We start from the raw sequence: 21,586 nt of genomic DNA, 5'->3' as shown, positions 1-21,586 counted from the left end.
CACACACACACACACACACACACACACACACACACACACACACACACACACACACACACACACACACACACACACACCTCTAAATATACTGACAGCTGTTATTATGGTTGAGAATTTTCAGCATATTGGCCAATCCTTTGAGCAATGGTTGAGAATTGATGCATGGTATAATACGTGTTTTGTTTTTTTGTTTTTTGTTTTAATTTTCCACTACACCGCACGAGTCAAATTATATTTTATGCTTTCCACTATTGATCAGAATAAGCTTTAATCAGTCAGCTGTGACAACATTGAATTGAATAGCAGAATGGCAGTTCTGCAAGCCACAGCAGGATGAAATGGATACAGTAGGGAGATTTGCATTCACATTCGCTCACTTTCACTCATTGGACTGGATGCTTGAACACTAAACAACATTTTCAATACAGATTTCATTTCCATAAAATTCTCAGACATGCTGTCTAATACAAAACAAAATATCGGCCTTTGCATTATACGTTACTTTTGTTCTCTTGAATGTGTTATCTTCTCGCAGCATTCAGAGTGGAGTATTCATATTCATATTGGTGTTAGAGGTCGGTATGAATGAGTCCATTTTCAGGGATTATACAGAAAAGAGTCACACAGGCACCCAGAAGTGTTCCTGTCCTTAATCGCCTCTTATTGTGGAGCAAAAACAATTTGTACCTTAGTGACATGTCGGTGCTTGTTTGTTGCTTTTAACCCAGCAGTTTCAAATCTGTGGCAATATACCTATTTAATAGGTGACATTCCAGTTTGCCATTTAAATGTTCTACTTCTACCTGCCATGAGTAAAGTAACACAAACACATTGTTTTCCAGAGAAAGATGAATATGTATGAGTGACATATTTCATCCAACTTCAATCACAGTTTAAGAGTTGAATATAGAATGAATGTAACTCTTCATGTAAATGGCCACAATAAGAGTTGTTCTCCAGTTCTGTCTGATGAAAACTCAAGAAAAGAAAGACACTACGATGTGAAATTCAAATGAAGCACAGGAAAAAAACACAAGCACTCCCACCACAGTGCGAATTGTTTAGTTCTCAAGTGTAATGAAGGGCCAGCGTGAGAAGGATATTCATATGCATTGTTCAGAAGTGAATTTAATACATTTTCTCTGAAGGACATTATACAGCTGGATGAACATGTCATGCTTATCTGTGCTCTCTGTATATCAAAAGCAATATCATGTCTTTGACCTCTAGAATAATCGCAACATCTCACTTCAGTCTTTTGATATTTTATAATGTCTATTTACATCCCCTTACACATCCCAAGGACACAACGTTTGTCTTTAGGCCACAACACGGTTGCAATTCAGCTGGAGAAGGATGGCCTACGGGGTATTCTGACCACGTTATATGTGTTCAGCCCTGGTGCATCAAAACCTGGAGATAAACCCTGCTTATTAAACACGTAGAAGTTAAATAATTGGCCATCTTGAGCTTCCAGGGACACTGAAGCGGTGCCGACTCGCAAAACACAGGGGTACTCTTTTTCAAACACCACTTTAAACACACGATCAACCAGGTAGTTAAGTTTTATTGTCCTGTACTTCTCTGGTATGAGCTCTTCAATCTGAGGACCAAACTGCTGCATGATAAGGACTCCGTCTGGCCCTACTTTGATCTCATAGAAAGTGATGTTGCTGTAAGTGAAAAATCCAATGTAATGATCAGGGTTTGGAGGAGCAACAAGGACCTTTTTGGCCTCCCTGAAGGCTCTCTCTATGGCTGGGACAATGTGGTTGTAGGCCTTTGTGACCACATCCTGTTTCTGAGATCGGCTGCCTGCCATTAGCACCACTAGGCCAAGCTTCAGTCTGGGAACCAGAGAAAAGGTGGCAGAGTAGCCATCCAAATCCCCATCTTTACGCAACAGTTCATAGCCCATCAGCTCATTCACCTCCCATGGCGTTCCAGTACGGTTAGCAAAATAATCCTTATCGCACCTAAAGAGTGGGGTCAGCATAATCTTCAAAGAGTCTGGCTCCAGCAGCTTGCGATGATACGCACCCAGCAGCATCATGGCAAGCTTGGCCAAATCTGCAGCTGTTGAGAACATCTGACCAGAAGGCCGATACCAGCCGAGGTCATAGAGTGGGGCTGGTTTTCCATTTGAGTACACTCCAACAGCCAATTGGCTCTGCATCCCTGGGGTGAGGTCAAAGCTGGTGTCTTCCATCCCCAGCCGGTCCAGGATGTTCTCTGTGATCCATCGCTGGTAGTCAACTCCGGCCACTCGCTCTGCCATCACATGAGCGAGTAGTGAGAAGGCAAGGTTACTGTAGTGACATCTGCAAGAACAAATATAAAAAGCATTGGGAGAATGAAGAAGAATACATGATAATTCACGTTTAAATATCACCATACTTGAAATATTCCATGTAATTTAAGTGAGCGCGCTCTTTGGACAGAAAATGCAGGAAGCCTAGCACATAAAAATCCCATTCACTAGCAGAGAACGCAATATAGACTGCAGCATGGAGCTAGCAGGTTAAAGACCGATTTACTCAAATATTAACTCTTGTTTGTTTCATCGGGACAAATATTAAAGAATAAAAATGACACGTTGCTTCCAAATCATATTTGATGGACTATTTCTTAGTTGAGCTCAGGTCCCTGCAGGTTTAATACAAACACAATGTGGTGCTGGAGATATTAAAATATCACTTGAAAACACTTGTTTACTCAAAGGTCAAATATTTTACTAATCAGTGTAATATGTAGAGACAGGTACAGTATGTGGAAAGACCTGAGCTAATTAAACTTGACATTTAATTATACATCCTCCCCAGGTAAAATCTAAGTAGCATCAAGAGGGATTATTGTAATTACAGTTTTTGTCATTACGAAGCAGAATGTAGTTCTAATGTAAGAAATAAGTAACATAATAATATTTGTACACTGCAGGAACACTTATTTGCTTGGTTAGAATTTCCCCATGAAAACACTGATGTCACCACAATGAAAGAAATCATACTTGGTGCCTGGATCCGCGACGAGGACATCATCTTGTAGAAGATTGATTGCAGATTGAGTTTTTCCTTTCCAAAGCAAATTTGTAGCTCGGAGCCTCCTGGGCAGGCCTGGATTAAACAACAGCAAAACAGTGTTAAATTTAAAAAAATAAATAAAATGAAAAGTAAAATTTGTAAATAAAAAAACAAAAACAAAGGGTGAATTGCATTAGTATACTTTAGCCTTCTCAAACACATATCATCACTTTATATTTCACTCTAATAGTTATTTCATTTACCTTATAACAGCACTTTCTTTGTACGTGATATATTTGACCAGTTGTCTATAAAGGTTTATGATGTTCAGCCACTCTGACTTGTTGACAAATTGTGAGACATGGTTGGATATTTAAAGACCTATTATCCTTCCTTGCAATAGATGAGCGTCTCATATTTTAATTCTTTACACAGACAGAAGTGTTACTTATTGAAAACTTCTTCAGATAAACCGTTTCCTGCTTAGGCATGTTCATTACAACTCTTATCTGAAGTCTTATCTGAATAAATGTTACAAGTCTAAACAGCACCTGAGGGTTGGATATTTTTTTTACTGCAAGTAGTGCAAGCGCCTTTAAATGTCTGCTTTACTTATGCATATCAATGAAAGTGAAAAGATCATAGATGTTTAACATTAAATTAGAAGAACAGTAGGAAGGGATTTTAAATGGCTTTAAATGACAAAATGGTAAATGGTCTGTATTTGTATAGCGCCTTACTAGTCCCTAAGGACCCCAAAGTGCTTTACACATCCACCCATTCACACACACATTCACACACTGGTGATAGCAAGCTACATTGTAACCACAGCCACCCTGGGGCGCACTGACAGAGGCGAGGCTGCCGGACACTGGCGCCACCGGGCCCTCTGACCACCACCAGTAGGCAACGGGTGAAGTGTCTTGCCCAAGGACACAACGATCAAGACTGTCGGAGCCGAGTCTCAAACCGGCAGCCTCCCTATTACAAGGCGAACTCCCAACTCTTGAGCTACGATCGCCTCCGCCATAAAAAGGGAGGTCAAACCAGCTACATTGTTTTTGTCCTTCATTCATTAATTGTTTGTCAGAATATGTCAGAAAATTGGCAACTTTCTAAAGACACCTTCATATTACTGAGGGGTCTGAACCACTCTTCAAAATCCAGACGGACTGAATTTATTGTGCTGTGGAAAAGCACCAAATTCTTCATTGTGACACAGTAATAGTAGGTTTACTGCCACTTGGCTCATCAGTTCATGAATCATTTGCTTCAGCTCAAAATCAATCCATAAAGCATCATTAGTCTCCAGAAATATTATTGCCAAATAAATAAATGGATATTGTCGCAGGAATCAAGCATGTAGCAAGAGCTTTCCTAGAAACCTCTTTCGTCTCTTTGTTCCCTTCTATTGTTCCAGCTTGATTATAAATTCAACCTTGAAGTGGCAACAGCTAATTTTCTTTGCTTTAGCTTTTGATGTTAACTGCAAGCTAATGGCTCTTGGGATTCTTTCTTCCTCTGAAAGGAAATTATCTCAAGAGGTTTTCCATCAAAAACTTGTTTCTTGAGGCACATACTCTCAAAGTTGGTCTCATTTTGTTTTTCTGATATTTTTGATAGGAAACTGGAAGAGGCGGAAGAGAGATAGAAAAAGAATAGCAGACCTTTGATAAACATTCTCTCAAAGGAGAGGGCGAGACAATATTTCTGCAAGTTGGACCACTGGCAAAATCAGCCTCCTTATTAGGCTGGTATGGAAAACCATACAGTCATGTATATGCTAATCAGGCATAACATTATGACCACTGACAGGCGAAGTGAATAACACTAATTATCTCTTCATCACCTGTTAGTGGGTGGAAGATATTAGGGAGTAAGTGAATATTTTGTCCTAAGAGTTGATGTGTTAGAAGCAGCAAAAATATGTAACTGAAAGGATTGCGAGTGAAATTGTGATGGCTGGTTCCGGGCACCTATAAAACCATCAAAATTGATCCAAGGAAGGAACAGTGGTGAACCAGCGACAGGTTCATGAGGGGCCAAGGTCCATTAATACACATCGGGAACAAAAACTGTCACCTGTTGCCTGATCCAACAGACGAGCTACTTTAGCTTAAATTGCTGAAAAGTTCATGCTAGTTGGTATCTAGCTGTGGCTGCTTTGACTAGGATAACGTGCCCCTGCCATGAAGCAAAAATGGTTTAGGAAAGGTTTGAGAAGCACAACAATGAGTTTGAGGTGTTGACTTGGTCTCCAAATTCCCCAGGTGTCAGTCCAATGGAGCATCTGTACGATGTGCTGGACAAACAAGTCCAGCCCACGGAGGCCCCACTCAGAGCTTGCAGCACCCTCAATGATCTGTTGCTAACATTTTCGTGCCAAATACCACATCACATTTTCAGGGGTCTAGAAGAGTCCATGCCGTGGCAGGTCAGGGCTGTTTTGGTGTCACAATAGTAGCTGGTTGAAATTATTTAAAGTTCAATCAGATATTTAACACATGAATTATAGATATAGATAAATTTGTGATTTATAAATTTCTGTTTATTGGCTGACAAAAACCTGTTTCATGCAAACCCAAAAGTCAACTGCCGCTTTGCTGAAGCATTTTGTTTTCTTTTAACAAGAAAAGGCTAAAATTCAGTGTTATTTTAAGGTCATAGGGATATAGTATAAATATGTACCCGAGAGCTGGCTAGCCATCCTCCGTAGAGTGACTGAAGACGAGCGGATCTGAACTTCTCCACTGTCGAGAAATATCAGGCCATCTGTCACATATTTCAACTCGGAGTCTCGCATCTTCCCCAGAGGGTTTTTGATGGTGAAGTTCTCCACATATTTCTCCAGAGGGTCATCAAGAGAGCCAATCTTCCCGTCCTCCCACAGCTTGTACAGCATCAGCGTTGGAAAAAGTTTTGATAAACTTGCAATTCTAAAAGAGAGATAACAAAGCAATATGATATGATTTTATTGTAGCAAAAGATAACTAAGGTTGAAAAGGTTTTTTTAATCACACACTGAGGCATATTGTTTGTATTCCTCCTTGGTTTCCTTTTCCCTTCCCTGGCTTATATTCAGGTTTTTTGTTTTTTTTTAAGATAGCGACACTAAACATTCCCCCAGGATGAACATGCAATAACTGCTATATTCTGCATTTGCTGCAGTATCACCCATCCATCCATTTTCTTCTGCTTATCCAATTCAGGGCTGTGGGGGAGCTGGTGCCAATCCCAGTTATCAAATTCACTTTATTACTGAGTGAAATTTATATGGATTGTTACTATTAAAGCAGCTATTCAGGTGTGGATTTAGCTTATTATTCTTTGTTCTTTTTTGCTGAAACTGCCTGTGTAGAAGGCTTTTCTAAGCTTTGAGGTGAATAACTAAAGCAAATACTAACGAGAGTGCAGGATGCACTTTATTGACAGGGTAGGGTAAACAGGGTAACCTAGAGGGCTATCTAGGCAACCGGAGACTGGAATTTCTGCAAGCAGCCAACCATCAACCACAAAGTGATGTGCCATGAGCAAATCACTCCTTGTGTGGATAAGGAGTGACTAAACATATTTTTCCAAAATGTTGAGCTATCCTTTCAAAAACCGACTGATCAGTCCAAGCTGTGTGCACAGAAGTTTGAATTTTGAATTCATTTACACTGATATGTGGGTTTGGGATTTTATTTAATAAATTCCTGAAATGAATTTGCAATTTAAAGTATATTCTGACTGAGATGTTTTAATGACTTTGGTCATACTGATAATAATATAATAAAATAGTTGGTTTAAATAGTTAATAGTTTAAGAAAATCTAACTGTTAATTAAACAAACTATACTTCAAAGTACACTAATACAAATTTCTCCAGTCAGTGAAGTGGTGTTAAAGCCAAAACAGCCTGTTGAAAAAATTTAAATTCTCCATATTTGGGGCTTATTTCCTTGAACCTCATACCTAAAAACAAAACAACAAACAAAAAAAATAAAAAATAAAGTGCCAAAATACATAAAGTGCAAAACATAATTGGAGAAAACAGGGGCTCAAAGAAAAAGGAAATCTGTCCCTTCAGGCAGATGCTGCCAAAGGTACAAAATCTTCTTCAGCACCATGATCATAGCCAAATAATGGTGATGGACACAGTGTGCAAGAGCAGCAGAGGGAGAAAGCAAGATGACAGCGAGTTATGAAGGAGAGAAAAGTGATAAAGCACCCATTTATCTACTGGAAATCTACACTATTTATTATAGATTTTTTATTATTAATGTATAAGGAAGATTTAATGTTGTAATTGAGGTTGACCTCTTATGTAGAGTCCTTGGAACCTTTTTGAAATTCTTGGCATTCTTTTTAAGGATTCATTCAAGGAATTTGCAGCATTCTTTCAGACTTACCCTTTGTTATCTCTCTGGAGTACACAGAGAGATAACAAAGGGTAAGGTAAGGTAATTATTTTAGGAGTAGAGTATAACATTTTCTAATGCTGTATTCTGAAATTATTTATTATGTGTCCTCTGTTGTAATCTCCTTTGATTCATGAAGTAGTCCAGTAATTCCACTGGTAGTAGGATATTCAGTGCAGTATTATGTTGGTGAGACAACAACATTTTCAGTGGCATTATTTTAGTTATTTTTTCTCATATCCATCCCCAACTATCACTGTTTGTTTAGACCAAACTCGTCCTCAAATCTGAACAACTGAAAAAAGGTCAATTTTTTTAACCATCTTTTATTTTTCTTTCCAGTTTTTCTTCTTTGATTTTAGTTTGCCCTTGTGCTTTATCACGTATCTTTTTTTCTTGGGTTTCTTCAGTAAACCAGTGCATCTGTCACGGGCTGGGTCTGTGACCCAGCATTTTGAGTTCAGTTTTTATTTTTGACGTATGTTATTGAAGATATGTTAAATTCTGGTTGTTGCTATAATTAATTAGGATCTGATTTTCCTTGTACTTTGCTATTCATTGTTTATGTTAAGTTAATTTAGATATTACCTCCTAAATTGCTCTGTTTTAGTTCTTTGCTTTTTAGAGCCATTTGTGTGTTCGCCCCCTGTGGTTAGGCCTTTCTTGTTGGTTCATATCTTAAGCTGTCATATTTCATGTCTGTGTGGTTCATATTGTCAACCATGTTTCTTGTCTGCGTCCCGTCCCGTCATGTTTCCTGTTTATTTTTAAAGTCTCGTTTCCATGTTCTATGTGCTTAGTTTACACTTTCCCTATCGTGTCATTATGATTTATTGTGCCGGCTGTTTCCTCATGTGTTTCCACTTCCCATGATCACCCCTTGTGTGTACTTAGTCTGTGTGTTTCCCTTCAGTCTTTGTCGGATCGTGCTATTTTTCCCATGTCAAGTCACAGTTCAAAGATCATAGTTAATGTCATAGTTCACAGTCATAGTAGTCACCGTCATCATAGCTTCCTTGTTAGTTCATAGCCTTAGTCTTAGCACCATAGTTGATTCATAGTTTTCTTTGTGAAGTCAGAGTTTCCCAGTCTTTTTGGGCTCTAGTTTGTTTTCACTTTCTTTTATGTTCCACGTATATTAGCCTGAAATAAAGGCTCGCCTTTTGTTGGAACAGTCTGTCTCCTTGCCTGTGTCTGCTCCTGGGTCCTCCTCACACACTCCACGGCGGTGCAATCTATATACGTCTTTTTCTCGGTAACTTTTGCATTGCTATATATGATCACACTCCTACCTCCATTCTACACTGTCCGTGCTACGCATTCACTGAGGTAGTTCACAGTGTGAGCCCCATTTTTTCTTGGTGTCACCCATAAAAACAAACAAACAACCAAATATTTTTTTTATTAAAAAAATAATTTTTATTTAATTTAATTTAATATGATTAACTTATCAAACTTCTTTAGAAAACGCATGAAGTTGTGTGCAAAAGACCAACTGAGATTTATTACATGCAGGTCGGAGTTACGCATTTTTCTTCACACTATCTAAGCTGTCACAGAAACTCTGATTTCCACTGGTGACTGCCGTGCCAAATCTAAAGCACTGCCTGTCGAGCTACAGATTGCACTGTCTGTGGTGTCATTTTAGGAAGACGGCGTCTTCAGCTTTGATTAGTCGCACTGTGGCTTATTTTGTACCACCTGATTACCGTTGCATCTGTGTTTTCACTCATTTCTACTTGATCACTGATCTTTTTGTACACTCTCAACTTTAAGACATCTTGCAATTAGAGTTTTTTCACATCTTTTGGTATTTCGTTTCAATGTGGGTTAATTTTTTGAAACTGTGGATAGAAGAAGTCCATCAGCACAAAACTGAAGAGCAATTTGGCTCAGTGGAAAGCATGGGTTTACACTGATTTTAAATACATTTCTGGTAATTCATTAGAAAATAAACTGTACTTGTGTATTCGACTAGCTCTTAGTATTTTTCTAACTGAGTGATAACTAAAAATTGGGCTTTGTTATGTAAATAAAGAGAAAACTTCTTAAGTGTGAGACAATAACCTTTTATCATGTAATGATTTTTCTAGCATTGGGTTTTTAAGAGAAAGACTGCTTTACAAACTTGAACACTGGGGTTTCAGATTACAGCATGTATTGGGCAAAGAGGGTCTGATGAAAGACCTTTGACATTTCTATAGTTAAAACGAAGGACGCCAGCTTAGCAACTTAAAGTCCGATTTGGAGGCTTTCATTGATTGACTCATCTGTCTTTCTCAAATCAAATAAGTGTTAGAGTCCAATTTTAGATACACTGGCATTCTGGAAAATGGTCAATTACTTTAGTTAAACCTGACAAATTGTGACCACCTTTGGATGAAATCCCAAGAGGATAAATTGTGATAGCTTTGGAAGTAGATCTTCGCATCATCCTTAGCTGTTAATGCCAATTTTGAAGGTTCTCCCCTTGTGGGTTCTCTCAGGGTACTCCAGCTTCATAGTCCAAAGATTATTGCTTATCAAATTAATTGGTTACTCTGTGAGTTAGCGCTGTGATAAACTGACAGCCTGTCCAGGATTCACCCTGTGTCTCCACCTATGACAGTTGGGGATATGCCCCATCTTCCCCTCATAAGTGGTTAAGAAAATGGGTGGATTGAAGTTAGCTAATCATCTCATCTGATTAGCTGCTTTTACTACTAAGTACAGCTGAATTAAGCATTCTAAAAGTGCTGTAAAACTTTAAATTCTCACCCTCAGCACTGGCATAGATATTAAACAGGTCTGATGAAAAACGTTCAAGTAAAATAAATAATAATAATAATAATAATACATTTTATTTAAATAGCGCCTTTCAAAGCACCCAAGGACACTGTACAACAGATAAAAACTGGAAATATACACAATGATAAAAATAGAAGATAAAAGTTAAAACATACAGAAATTTAAGAATAGGCAATTTTAAACAGATGAGTTTTGAGGGTGGACTTAAAAAGAGAGAATGAACTAATATTTCTGAGGTCCGGGGGTAGGGAATTCCAAAGTCGAGGGGCAGAGCAGCTAAAGGCCCTCCCTCCCATTGTGATCAGACGAGCAGAGGGAACAGAGAGAGAAAGAGAAGATGAAGATCTGAGGCAGCGGGATGGGAGCTTCATCTGTAATAAGTCAGAGAGGTACGGTGGAGAGAGAGAATGAATAGCCTTGAATGTATACAGAATTATTTTAAAATGGATGCGAAATTTGACCGGGAGCCAGTGAAGTTGCTTCAGGATTGGGGAGATGTGGTGGGTAGAAGAAGTCCTAGTAATAATACGGGCAGCAGAGTTCTGGACACGTTGGAGCTTGTTGATAGATTTTTGTGTAAGGCCAAATAATAATGAGTTGCAGTAGTCAATTCTAGAGATAACAAGATTATGGATGAGAATGGCGGTGGCGTGAGGTGTGAGGAAGGGGCGGAGGCGATTAATGTTACGGAGTTGGAAATATGCTGCACGTGTAATATTATTGATATGTGAGTTAAAAGATAATGTGCTATCGAGAATGACACCCAAGCTTTTCACAGAGGGAGAGATAGGGACCAGCGAGTTATTGATGGTGAGAGAGAAATTGTTAATTCTGGATAGCAGTCGTTTAGTGCCAACCAGAAGAAGTTCCGATTTATTGCTGTTGAGTTTAAGAAAGTTGGAGGAGAACCAAGAATTAAGTTCAGCTAGACAGAGGATGAGGGAGGGTGGAGGAAGAGTAGAGTCAGGTTTGGTAGAGAGATAGAGCTGGGTGTCATCGGCGTAGCAGTGGAACTGAATATTATATTTACGAAAAATATGTCAGAGTGGAAGAAGGTAGATGATGAAAAGAAGGGGCCCGAGGACAGATCCCTGGGGCACCCCAGTGGATAAAGGAGAAAGCTGAGAAGTGAAGGATTTTAATTGAATGAACTGAGTGCGGTCAGATAGGTATGATTTAAACCAGGCTAGTGGAGTGTGAGAGAGACCAATAGAAGCTAATCTGCTAAGGAGAATGGGATGAGAGATGGTGTCAAAAGCTGCACTCAGATCAAGAAGGATAAGGATGGAGAGGAGACCAGAATCAGCTGCTATAAGAAGGTCGTTTGTTATTTTTATAAGAGCAGTTTCAGTGCTATGTAGAGGACGAAAGCCAGACTGGAACTGTTCGTAAAGGTTATTATCAGTTAGGTGAAGATGGACTTGTGAAGCAACTATTTTTTCAAGGATTTTTGAGAGAAATGGTAGATTGGAGATAGGACGAAAATTATTAAAGTTGTTGGGATCTAGACCAGTTTTTTTCAGAATTGGGGTAATAGCAGCAACTTTGAAGGAAGCAGGAACAGTTCCAGTGGTGAGTGAAGAGTGAATAATAGCAGATATGAGGGGAAGGAGAGGGAGTAAGCAGGCTTTGACGAGGACAGTGGGGATAGGATCGAGCTGGCAGGTAGAAGGCTTTGATTTATGGATGAGATCAGCAATATCAGCTAAGGATGGAAGTTGAAAAACAGAGAGGAAGTGAGAAGGGGGAGAAGTTAGGACAGAGAAGCTACATTGAGCATTAGGGTCCAGGTCTAAGTGTATTTTATGAATTTTATCAATAAAGAATAGCATTAGAGCATCACAGAAGTTAGATGAATAGAGATGAGCAGGGAGAGAATCAGGTGGCCTGTTAAAAGAGTTGAATAGTGAGAAAAGGGTCTTGGTAGAGTTCTCACTTGAGCAGACAATAGCAGAGTAATAAGCAGATGTGGTTTGACTAATACATTCCTGGTAAAACAGAACGTGGTTATTAAACATATCCTTATGAATAGTAAGGCCAGTTTTCTTATAGAGACGTTCAAGCTGTCGGCCTTTAGCTTTCAGTAGCCGGAGTTCAGGGGTGTACCAGGGTGCAGAGCGAGAAAAAAGTACAGTTCTGGTTTTTTGTGGAGCCAGGGAATTTAGAATACTACTAAGGCTATGATTATAAAAAAGTACCAGGTCCTCTTGAATAGCTAAGTTGTTAGAAGACAAGCAGCTAGAAAAAGCAGAGGAAAGGATATCAAGATTTATATTCTTGATATTCCGGAAAGAGATAATACGGGGATTGTTAATTACAGAGAGGGTCATGTGAACATTAAAGGAGAGAAGTAGATGGTCCGAAATTAGCAGTTCGTCAGCTGTACAGATGGAGGGGGTAAGTCCAGAACAGCAGACTAGGTCCAAAGTGTGGCCCTTAATGTGGGTAGGGAAGTTTATGTACTGTTTAAGGCTGAAGCTATCAAGGCAGGATAGAAGGTCCTTGGTAAGAGGATGGTCGCAGTTATCCACGTGAACGTTAAAGTCACCCAGCAATATTATATTAGGGGAGACAGTAGCTAGATTGGTCAGCAGATCGGCAAAGTCACTGATAAAAACAGAATTAAATTAAATAAATAAATAAGTACAATTAATGCCCCAGAACACAAAGTAATGGTCTAGAAACAGAAATGAATGAATTGCATGTGTAGTGCATGATCCCTTGAGTATTTCACAAACTGCTTGTGTTTGCATGGATAACAAGAGGAGATGTTTCCACTGAAATAGAAAATTATTTGATTAAAAACACAAAAGAAACAAAGAAAATCATGAAAATCTGATCTGCTGCATTTTTTGACTTTGAACATTGTTAGAAGTTATAAATTTTGATCTCATTTCACTTAACCTCTTGAGCTAGTGTGGACTGTCATGACACTGATACTATCCAGATGTGTGCTGGCTGAATTGTTTGGTAACATGATCTAGCCCTCCACCTGTTACCCAGGTAGCAGCAGTGGGTGCATCAAGGGTCAGCACCATAGAAGGCATCCACAACAGGTAAACTAAATCAGACATTTACAGGCAGCAGCCAGTTCCAATAAATAGGCATTCGGCAATCAGCAGCTGGAACTAACAGGCTGCAAGAAACCAATCGAGCAAACTCCTAAAAAGCTTAACGAGCACAAAAGAACGATGTGGTTGTGTGTGTGTGTGGGGGGGGGATCTTGGAGCCACTGACAACTAGGAACTAGTGTTTTGAAGTGATGTAGTCAGGTTAAGAGAACTGGAGGGAAAGCCCGAGGACATCTGGCAAACAGCTGCAAGGCAGGTCTGCGGAAACATGAGCAGCGGGCCTGTTGCCAGCAGAGCTGCAGACTGTAACATTAATAGTGGAAGCAGTTGCACTTAACATTTTAGTAACAAAAGATGGCATCAGCTGTTTGGCAATAGATCAGACAGAGGTCATGCCTTCTGAATTATAAATGTGAGACTTTCAATGAGCTTGAAGGAAGTTCACATTTGAAAACACATACATTTGTTATCTCTGATTCCAAGACTCTTGGACTCATTGTATGTAAGTATGACTAGTTTAGAGCTAAATAAACAAACTATAATGATATTAGATTTAAAGATGCTTTCACATTTGACCTTCAGACACTTTTTGATGATTCATGTGGGACTGGAAATACTGCTTATATATTGTGTGCGGCAGGCAAACACGTGATGCACACACTCGACTGCTATATCGGTTGCTGTATTCACACATTTGACATGGACTCTGTATAGGGGAGCTGGTTAGGGTAAAGAGTGGCTAATGCCTGATCTGACATTTGCACCTCTGTCGGGTAACTCCCAGAAAAGGTCGGGGCTGCAGTGCCTGTGTGAAAACAGCTTAATTTAGTTTTGGTTTTAAGAGGATTTCTATAAAGGACCTGCTCCAGCTGCTGCTCCAAGAATATATAATTGAACAGGTAATGTACACCTCATTATCATTATGTCATTATTTTTTGTGGACCAGGGAAGACTATTCTTTTCACCAGCTGTTATGAATATTTCCTTATATTTTCAATATTTTCTTCTTTAATCAAGCAGTTTAATGAAGTTTGGACTTTTATAGACAGGATCATAAGACCTATGAATGAGCTTTAAGGCACTCACCTGTAGATTGTGTACTCATTTGTTGGTCCTGAGTGAGGGTCGCTGGCATTCCGCTTTCCAAAGTTGCCTGTCCACAAAACAGTGTCATTTAGGATTACGATGGCCGACAAGGCAGGAAGGCTGATAGGGTTGATGGTCTGCCGAAGCAAAACGTCCACCTGGGTGAGACACAGCAAGAAGTGAGTAGTTAGTTCCAAAATATTTCCAGTTAATGAACTTCTTATTCTTTGCTTCATGTTAGAACTTTATTTTAAAGATACGAAGGTGGCATCTATCTATCTATTAGGGGTGCAACAATACTCGTATCGATATTGAACCGTTCGATACAATGCTTTCGGTTCGGTAGGCATTTGTATCGAACAATACATTTTTTAAAATTTATTTTATCAACTTTTCTTCTGACGATGTTGTCTGTGTTGAGAGCTCAGTGGATCTGCCTTCGACTACTCCGCCTAGGCTGCACTGTCGAGCGCAGATCCACTGAGCGCAGCACAAGCTAGCAAGACAGAAGCTAAGCTCGTTGCAACATGGCAACTGCCTCAACGCTACCCGAAATTGAACCTCCCCCACCCTCATTCAGATCTGGCGTTTGGAACTATCTTGGTTTTCATGTGAAGCATGACCCTGATGGTAAGCGCGTCATGGACAAAAGTAAAACAGTATGTCAGATGTGCCACGCAGTGCGTTAGCGCAGTTAGCTTTTTAACGTGTTGACACCGTCCAGGCCCACACACTGGGGTAACTCGTTAACGGAGATTTGCCGCGTTATGGCGTTAACGTCATTTTAACGAGATCAATACTGACAGCACTAGTGAGAACACAACGAATATGAAAGCACATTTATGCCGACATCATCCTAGTGCAAAGACAAGTGGAAGCAGACAAAAACAAGCACGCATGCTACAAACTTTACCCGAGTCATTTAGACAGCCGTTAGCACATGATTCTCCTTATGGGGACCTGATATGATATGCTGCTGAGAGTATACCCCAGAAGAAGCGTATGGTATAGCTATCTTACTACAATAATTAGGAGAAATGACTGAATTTGATTACTACACTACATTAGTATGTACAGGTGAGAGGGTGGCAATGTTAGCACAAGAACATTTTCAATGTAATCAGATCAAATGTTCACATGTCTTTTATCCATTTTCTGTTTGGCTTTGGTGGCTGCTGAGATTACAGTAAAAGAAGCTTTTCTCAAATGATAGAAAATACAAACTAAAGTGTAAATGGCAATCATCTGCTCCACCTTAGATTTACCAGACTTTATGCTCATTTCAGTTTATTTCTGTGGTTACTGCAGTTATGTTCATCCACTACATTGCATTCCCAAATTCTCTAGTGGGTGCTACAGTGCAACCTCCTGGCTACAGTAACACAACCTTTTGCTCAGACAGACTCTCAGATTTTTCATCCACTATGTCTTTAATCTCCCTCTGTCAACTGAACCGACATTTGGTGTTAAGGATTACCGGCCAGCCTGTAAATTTACTCCGACTTAAATGGACATGCTGGAAAAGCGCCTGCAGATTTAAGTCTGTGGTCTGTGCATGACATCACCTTTTCCAATGCTTCTTTTAGACTGGGGATAGGATGCTCCAGAGGTAGAGGCTCTGGGAAACGGGGACACATCATCTCTGATTTGGCACTGCGACCCATTCCTTCATCTGGGTGGTATAGACAGTACAAGGGGAAAAGAGAAATAAAGAGCAGAGGGAGAGGGTAGACTACTGGAATCACCACTTGATACTGTCAGACAGGGCAAGTATAATGTAGTCTAAGTGAGCTGGTGGTTCAATAATTCTCTGCTTTTTTTAATGAACCTTATAGGATCCAATTTCACAAAATGTGCGATACATAACTCTTTCATCAAAAAGCATGTGACCGCGTCATGCATTAATGTAATATTTTAATGGATTTATTATTTCCCTTTTAATTCTAAAGAGCTGATTTCTTTCAAAAGACCTTTCCCATTACTATCCTCTTTATTGATGTAGAATCACATTACATATCTTGTGCTGGGTTTGCTTTACTGCATTAAAGTTCTTAGCTTACCTTACCTGAAGCCGCTTTCTGAGATTTTGAACTTGCAATGATGCTACAAATGCTCCCACTAAGAAAGCTACTGGTACATCTCATAATTACAAGATAAAGATCATACAATTATGAGATTGTTTTATCTCATAATTAAGAGATCTGTATATCTTGAGTGTCTCATTTTTAAAATCCCTAAATTGTGACTTTTTTTATTTGCATCTGTGTTATAATTAATATAATGTTAATCAATATAAATGTGCTTTGTTTGAGGTTTTTATTCACCGGACACCAATCACGTGCTCTCACCTGGCTGGACTTTTGGCATCTGATATTGCCAGAAGAAGCATCCTGTCATCACCAGTGACAATATGAGGAAGAACACCAAACCCAGCTGGGTCCATTTCACCTTCATCCTGCTGGTTTTAGTTTGTCCTTCGAATTTAACAGCAGCAGCAGCAGCAGCAGCAGCAGGAGGAGCAACAGCAGGGGTTGGCTTATGCACAGACAGACAAGGCACACATGAACACAGTAAGTTGGCACTGAATGTGTCAGTTTGTTATCTTACACCGTCAAATTTACACAGCTTCTCATGTTTTTGGAGTCTCACACATAGAGACAAGATATTGTCTTTAACACTGACTTCAGTTGTACAACAAGTGAGAAATCCTTTGGTTAATATGTAAGTGTTTCCTGTTGCAGTTCACAGTACTCACCACCTGATGCTTCACAGGTCAGAGCAGGATTACCAGTGACACAGAAATCTTCTTAGCACACAATCAACATCCTAAACATCTACTCAGATTGATTCTGCTATGTAAGCAATCCCTACACCCCTAAGGCAGTAAATGGTATCCAGCAGAGGTTTTCCTGAGCAGGAGAAAGGCACAGACACGGACTCCCATCTCTGACTTCTCACTCACTGCGCCGTAATTCTGGGCCATCGGTGTTCCGTCCGTCACAATTCAATTTCCTCTCCTGCAGCCACAGGCTGTCGACATCATAATCCCCAGATTTACTCAACCAAAGCAGCCAGGGAAATCTTAATCCCTAATCCCAGTGAAGCAATGCACTTCAGTCTAGCTTCGTCTTGTGGAGCCCACCACTGAGTCACAAGAGCTTACAATGATGGCACCCAGTCAGCAAGAACAAGTAGAGATTGGGTGTTAGGGTATGACTTTTAGCCACAGCATAAGTTGAAAAGTACACTCACTTGGCACAGGAAATTTGGGTCAGCTAGGTTAAGGAATGAAAGAAAATTTGGGGCACTGAGGGGAAAGTACAGTAGATGACCAAGGATATTACGCACTGGAATAATAATAATAATAATAACAACAATAATAATAATAATAATAACAACGTATATAACATTTTAAAACACACAGTTTTAAAGTGCTTCAAAGTTTGGATAAAAAACAACAACAACATTCCACATTAAAAAGTAGTGTACATATTTATACATGTGAACACAGTCTTTCATGCATACACCGTCCTTTACACATATATTAGGAGAAGAAAAGGCTACAGACAACGGGCAGCAGCCTTTAAAACAAACCACAGATTCATTTGATCTGATAAACTGAGGACGTCTGTTTCAAAGTTTAGGTGCTAGAAATTCAAAAGTCTCTTTTAAAATATGAGCGTGAAACACTGAAGCAAAGACAAGGACACAACTGAACCAATTTAAGCGAGTCTGGAGAAAAGGAGTCTCTTTTCCAATAGTTTTATTTTTTATTTTGTTTTGCGGCTTTTTGAGATTTAGGTCTTTTTCTTTTTTACAGTACTATTCGATAGTTTATGCACTTTTTAATTAGTTGAAGATTGGAAACTTTGGGTTTTAGGGCCATTGTGTGGTCAGCTTAGGCTACGTTCACACTGCAGGTCTTAATGCTCAATTCCGATTTTTTGATCAAATCTGATTTTTTTGTCTGCTCGGACTTCACGTTTCCCAATTTTTGCCTCAAGTTATTTTGTTATTTACATAATAATGTAGATAACCTAATAATTATCCTTATTGCTGTTTTAGAGAGGAGCGGTGCTTCAAAGGATAGTTGCAGATTTCTGTCAGAATCTGCAGATTATGCAGTACAAATAAAATGTTAACGTTTCTCCAACGTTGTCTTCCCAGCAGTTTCACCGGCTGGCCAGGAAGCGTTCGCGATGTCTTCTCGGGCGCTTCTCCGGCGCTGATAATTGGCGTCTGTCTTGTGTCACTGACGTAAAAGACTGATTTAATGCGACTTGACCGTTCACACAGCAGTCGCTTTCTGAAACATCGGATATGTATCGAATTCAGTACCACATACGAAAGTGACCCAGATCGGATTTGAAAATATCGGATTTGTGCCGTTCACACTGTCATACCATGATCGGATATGGGTCGCATAGGGTCAAAAAAATCGGATTTGATGCGCTTTCGCCTGCAGTGTGAATGTAGCCTTAGACTCCTACCTTTTTAAGGCCAGGCCCCCAGGCTCTTATAGTTTCAGTGATTTTTGTTTTGTTAATATAAGTTTATACAGTGAATGTGGCCTCCTCTTTATGTGGTCTTAAACAACAGCTGTCTCTAACTTCTGTATCTATTTAAAACAATGCTGAGATTCCCAAAAAATTCCACATGTCTATTTCATTCAAGATCCAGTATATTAAGGTACCCTTTAAACATGTTTTAAGCTCTATAAATAATTTAGCACTTTTGTGATTATCTATCTCCGCATTCTACCTAATTAAATAATTTAAAAAGTTAATATCAAAATATTATTTGTTTCAAATGTTTCCCTACTGATTACAATGTGTGTCCTATTTCACTGAACTGTTTTCCTACTTATTGCACTGGTCCATCATTGGATGCGAACAAGTTGTAATGTCACAAACTCCTGCTGGTACATGCCCTTGTTCAGGGTGAACTCGCATTTAATATTATGGTAAAGCTGAGCTTTAAGTGAAGAAAGCACATTTCTGCGTGCAGCAGGAAATCATTATAAACATTTTGAAATATTAATTTAATTCTGTGCATCCTGCTCCAGGAAGCGTAACACTATCCAGTTCCATTAGACAGGGCATGAAAGGAACAGCAAAGAAAAAGCACAATTTACCCTAATGTGAAACTCACTGAACTCATTGAAGAAGTGTAGAAAAGGAAATGCTTTTAATTCAGAGGTCTCACTTTTGAATTCTCACAAAGCACAAAGACTTCTGAGTTGGAAAAGTAACAGAGGCCTTTGATTCAAAGTAAAGCTCTGGCAGAGTTAAAAAAGGAGGCACTGTCTGACTAGAAAACGCTTCAGCAAGGTCCAACGACAACAACAGCAGAGAGCCATTTATTCACAAAGCCATTACACAAGTGCATCTATTTTTAGTATAAATAATTAAATGAATACTAACTCTGAGGCCTCATCAAATTTAGTAAACCTTCAGTTACTTAGAATCCAGTTTGTAAATGGTCCGTTTTTCATACTAATAGTTGTTTCTAAACAGAGTAAATTATGGTGATAAGAAATTCAAGCTCTGTGAAATTAGCAGTTACTTTTTTGTTAAATTTGTTCTCTTCTTCTTTTTGATTTCATCATATCTGGCTTCACTGTTTGCATTTAAAAAAAATGACCCAAAGTGATGATGGTGCCAAAAGATTTTCTTTTTTCTTTATTTATGGCCGTTAATTAAAACATCTCCCACGGCATTTGGAGAGATTTGCTGTGTATAGGGAAAAGTGCAAGAAAAGTGTGAAGATTTATCTGTAAAATGTTCTTAATTTACTTAAAAAGTTACAGTACAAAGATCACACTGGAAATTTGATCTAGCTACGTCGGTTCTTGTGAGAAGTTTACATAAAGATATAATGTTTTTTCTTTTTTTGAAGAGAAAATAACTGTGTTTCTATCCATCACTCAGAGCAACTCTTTAGTCCTGTTATTAATGGCTAAAATGGATTTTCCTAAGCACAGTAATGTATTTTGATGATTATAGGTATGATGGAGGGATGTGAAAAAAAATTGAAGTGTGAAAGGAAGCTGTGTCTGATCTGGTTGCATAACCTGTCATAGCCAGTGAGTACAGCAGCTGGCCCATTTTACCAGGAAACACATATTTTTCTAACCACCAGAGCATTAACACTCACAGTAGGGTAATGGGTTTTTACAGAACACACAGATATTATATGTGTTTGCCAGTTAGGTTCTGGATGTGTTTGTGTGTGAAGGTTGTGTGTTGTGTTCAAGGTGGCTGCTTTTACCTGTGCTTGAACCCCATCCACAGAGGTTTCTATGAGAACTTTACTCCCTGACTTGCCCATGGTTTTACTGCACCAGCTGTTATATGAAGAAAAATAAACAGAAAAAATCAATTAGTGCTTCTGCGCAGAGCCTGCGTTCTTTGCTGTATTGCTGTAAAGTGAAATATTTTTGTAGTTTTCAGTATAGATGAGGAAGGGGAAGTGACGCAACATTAAGGGTATCAATAGCCTTTGTGCTATGGATGAGCCACAGATTTAAAAAAGCAAAACAAAACAACAACTTCACCAATAACAGCTGTAAAATGTAAGTGTGGAGCAAAGCTTGAGTGCAAGACAGTAAATTTATTACAATAGCTCAGAGCTGGAGAAGGAAACTAAGACCTGCAACATCATGAATAAACATTTGAGAATCAGATGACCTTTTGCTGCAAAAGCTCAAAAAGCCGATGAATTTACCAATGAACAAATAATCAGTCAAAATTTATGAAATAGACAAGAGTCAAAAAAGGAAGTGTTAATCACTGATGACCTGGAATGACCTACTTTGTTCCAAGTATTACTTGAATAGTGTTCTATCCATGATATATATATAGTGTATATCTCACAAATGTCAACACTAAAAGGTGAGGTGATCTGTCATCACAGAGAGGGGTGAGACGAGATCAGACTCTCATTGAATGAAGTCATATATTGCACCTGGTTGTGCTATCTATAAAATAAAGTGACTTGAGAGCAGTCCTGTAATAACCTGTCCAGAGTGTGTCTGGTTTAAGAGAACTGGGATTGGCTGGATTCAGAATTGAGACAGAAGTTTAAAGTCTACTTGTTTCTACTTGTCAGCCACACTGACCATGTGCTGTGTTTGCAGTTCTGAGAAAAAAATAACAGGCAAACTCCGAGTTCTGACATCAGCAAAGGCATAAGGTTACAAGGATTGAGACCCTGGGATTGAG

The 21,586-nt window shown here is 39.2% G+C and overlaps 1 protein-coding gene across 1 annotated transcript; it reads right to left on the bottom strand.

Annotated features, from left to right (window-relative positions):
- Positions 1–1,169: 1,169 nt before the first annotated feature.
- Positions 1,170–20,693, bottom strand: lactbl1b (lactamase, beta-like 1b; the record flags this gene model as incomplete). Its single annotated transcript, XM_080891924.1, has 7 exons — positions 1,170–2,321; positions 3,008–3,113; positions 5,709–5,956; positions 14,364–14,521; positions 15,929–16,035; positions 16,712–16,898; positions 20,634–20,693. 7 exons carry the CDS (start codon positions 20,691–20,693, stop codon positions 1,343–1,345), a joined length of 1,845 nt encoding a protein of 614 aa, XP_080748050.1. The 3' UTR covers positions 1,170–1,342.
- Between the last annotated feature and the right edge of the window lie 893 nt (positions 20,694–21,586).

The sequence above is a fragment of the Rhamphochromis sp. 'chilingali' genome (genome assembly GCF_963969265.1).
Source record: "Rhamphochromis sp. 'chilingali' genome assembly, chromosome: 9".
In the NCBI taxonomy this organism is placed as follows: domain Eukaryota; kingdom Metazoa; phylum Chordata; class Actinopteri; order Cichliformes; family Cichlidae; genus Rhamphochromis; species Rhamphochromis sp. 'chilingali'.
The sequence above is the reverse complement of the archived record's forward strand: the minus strand, read 5'-3'. Positions and strand labels throughout refer to the sequence as shown.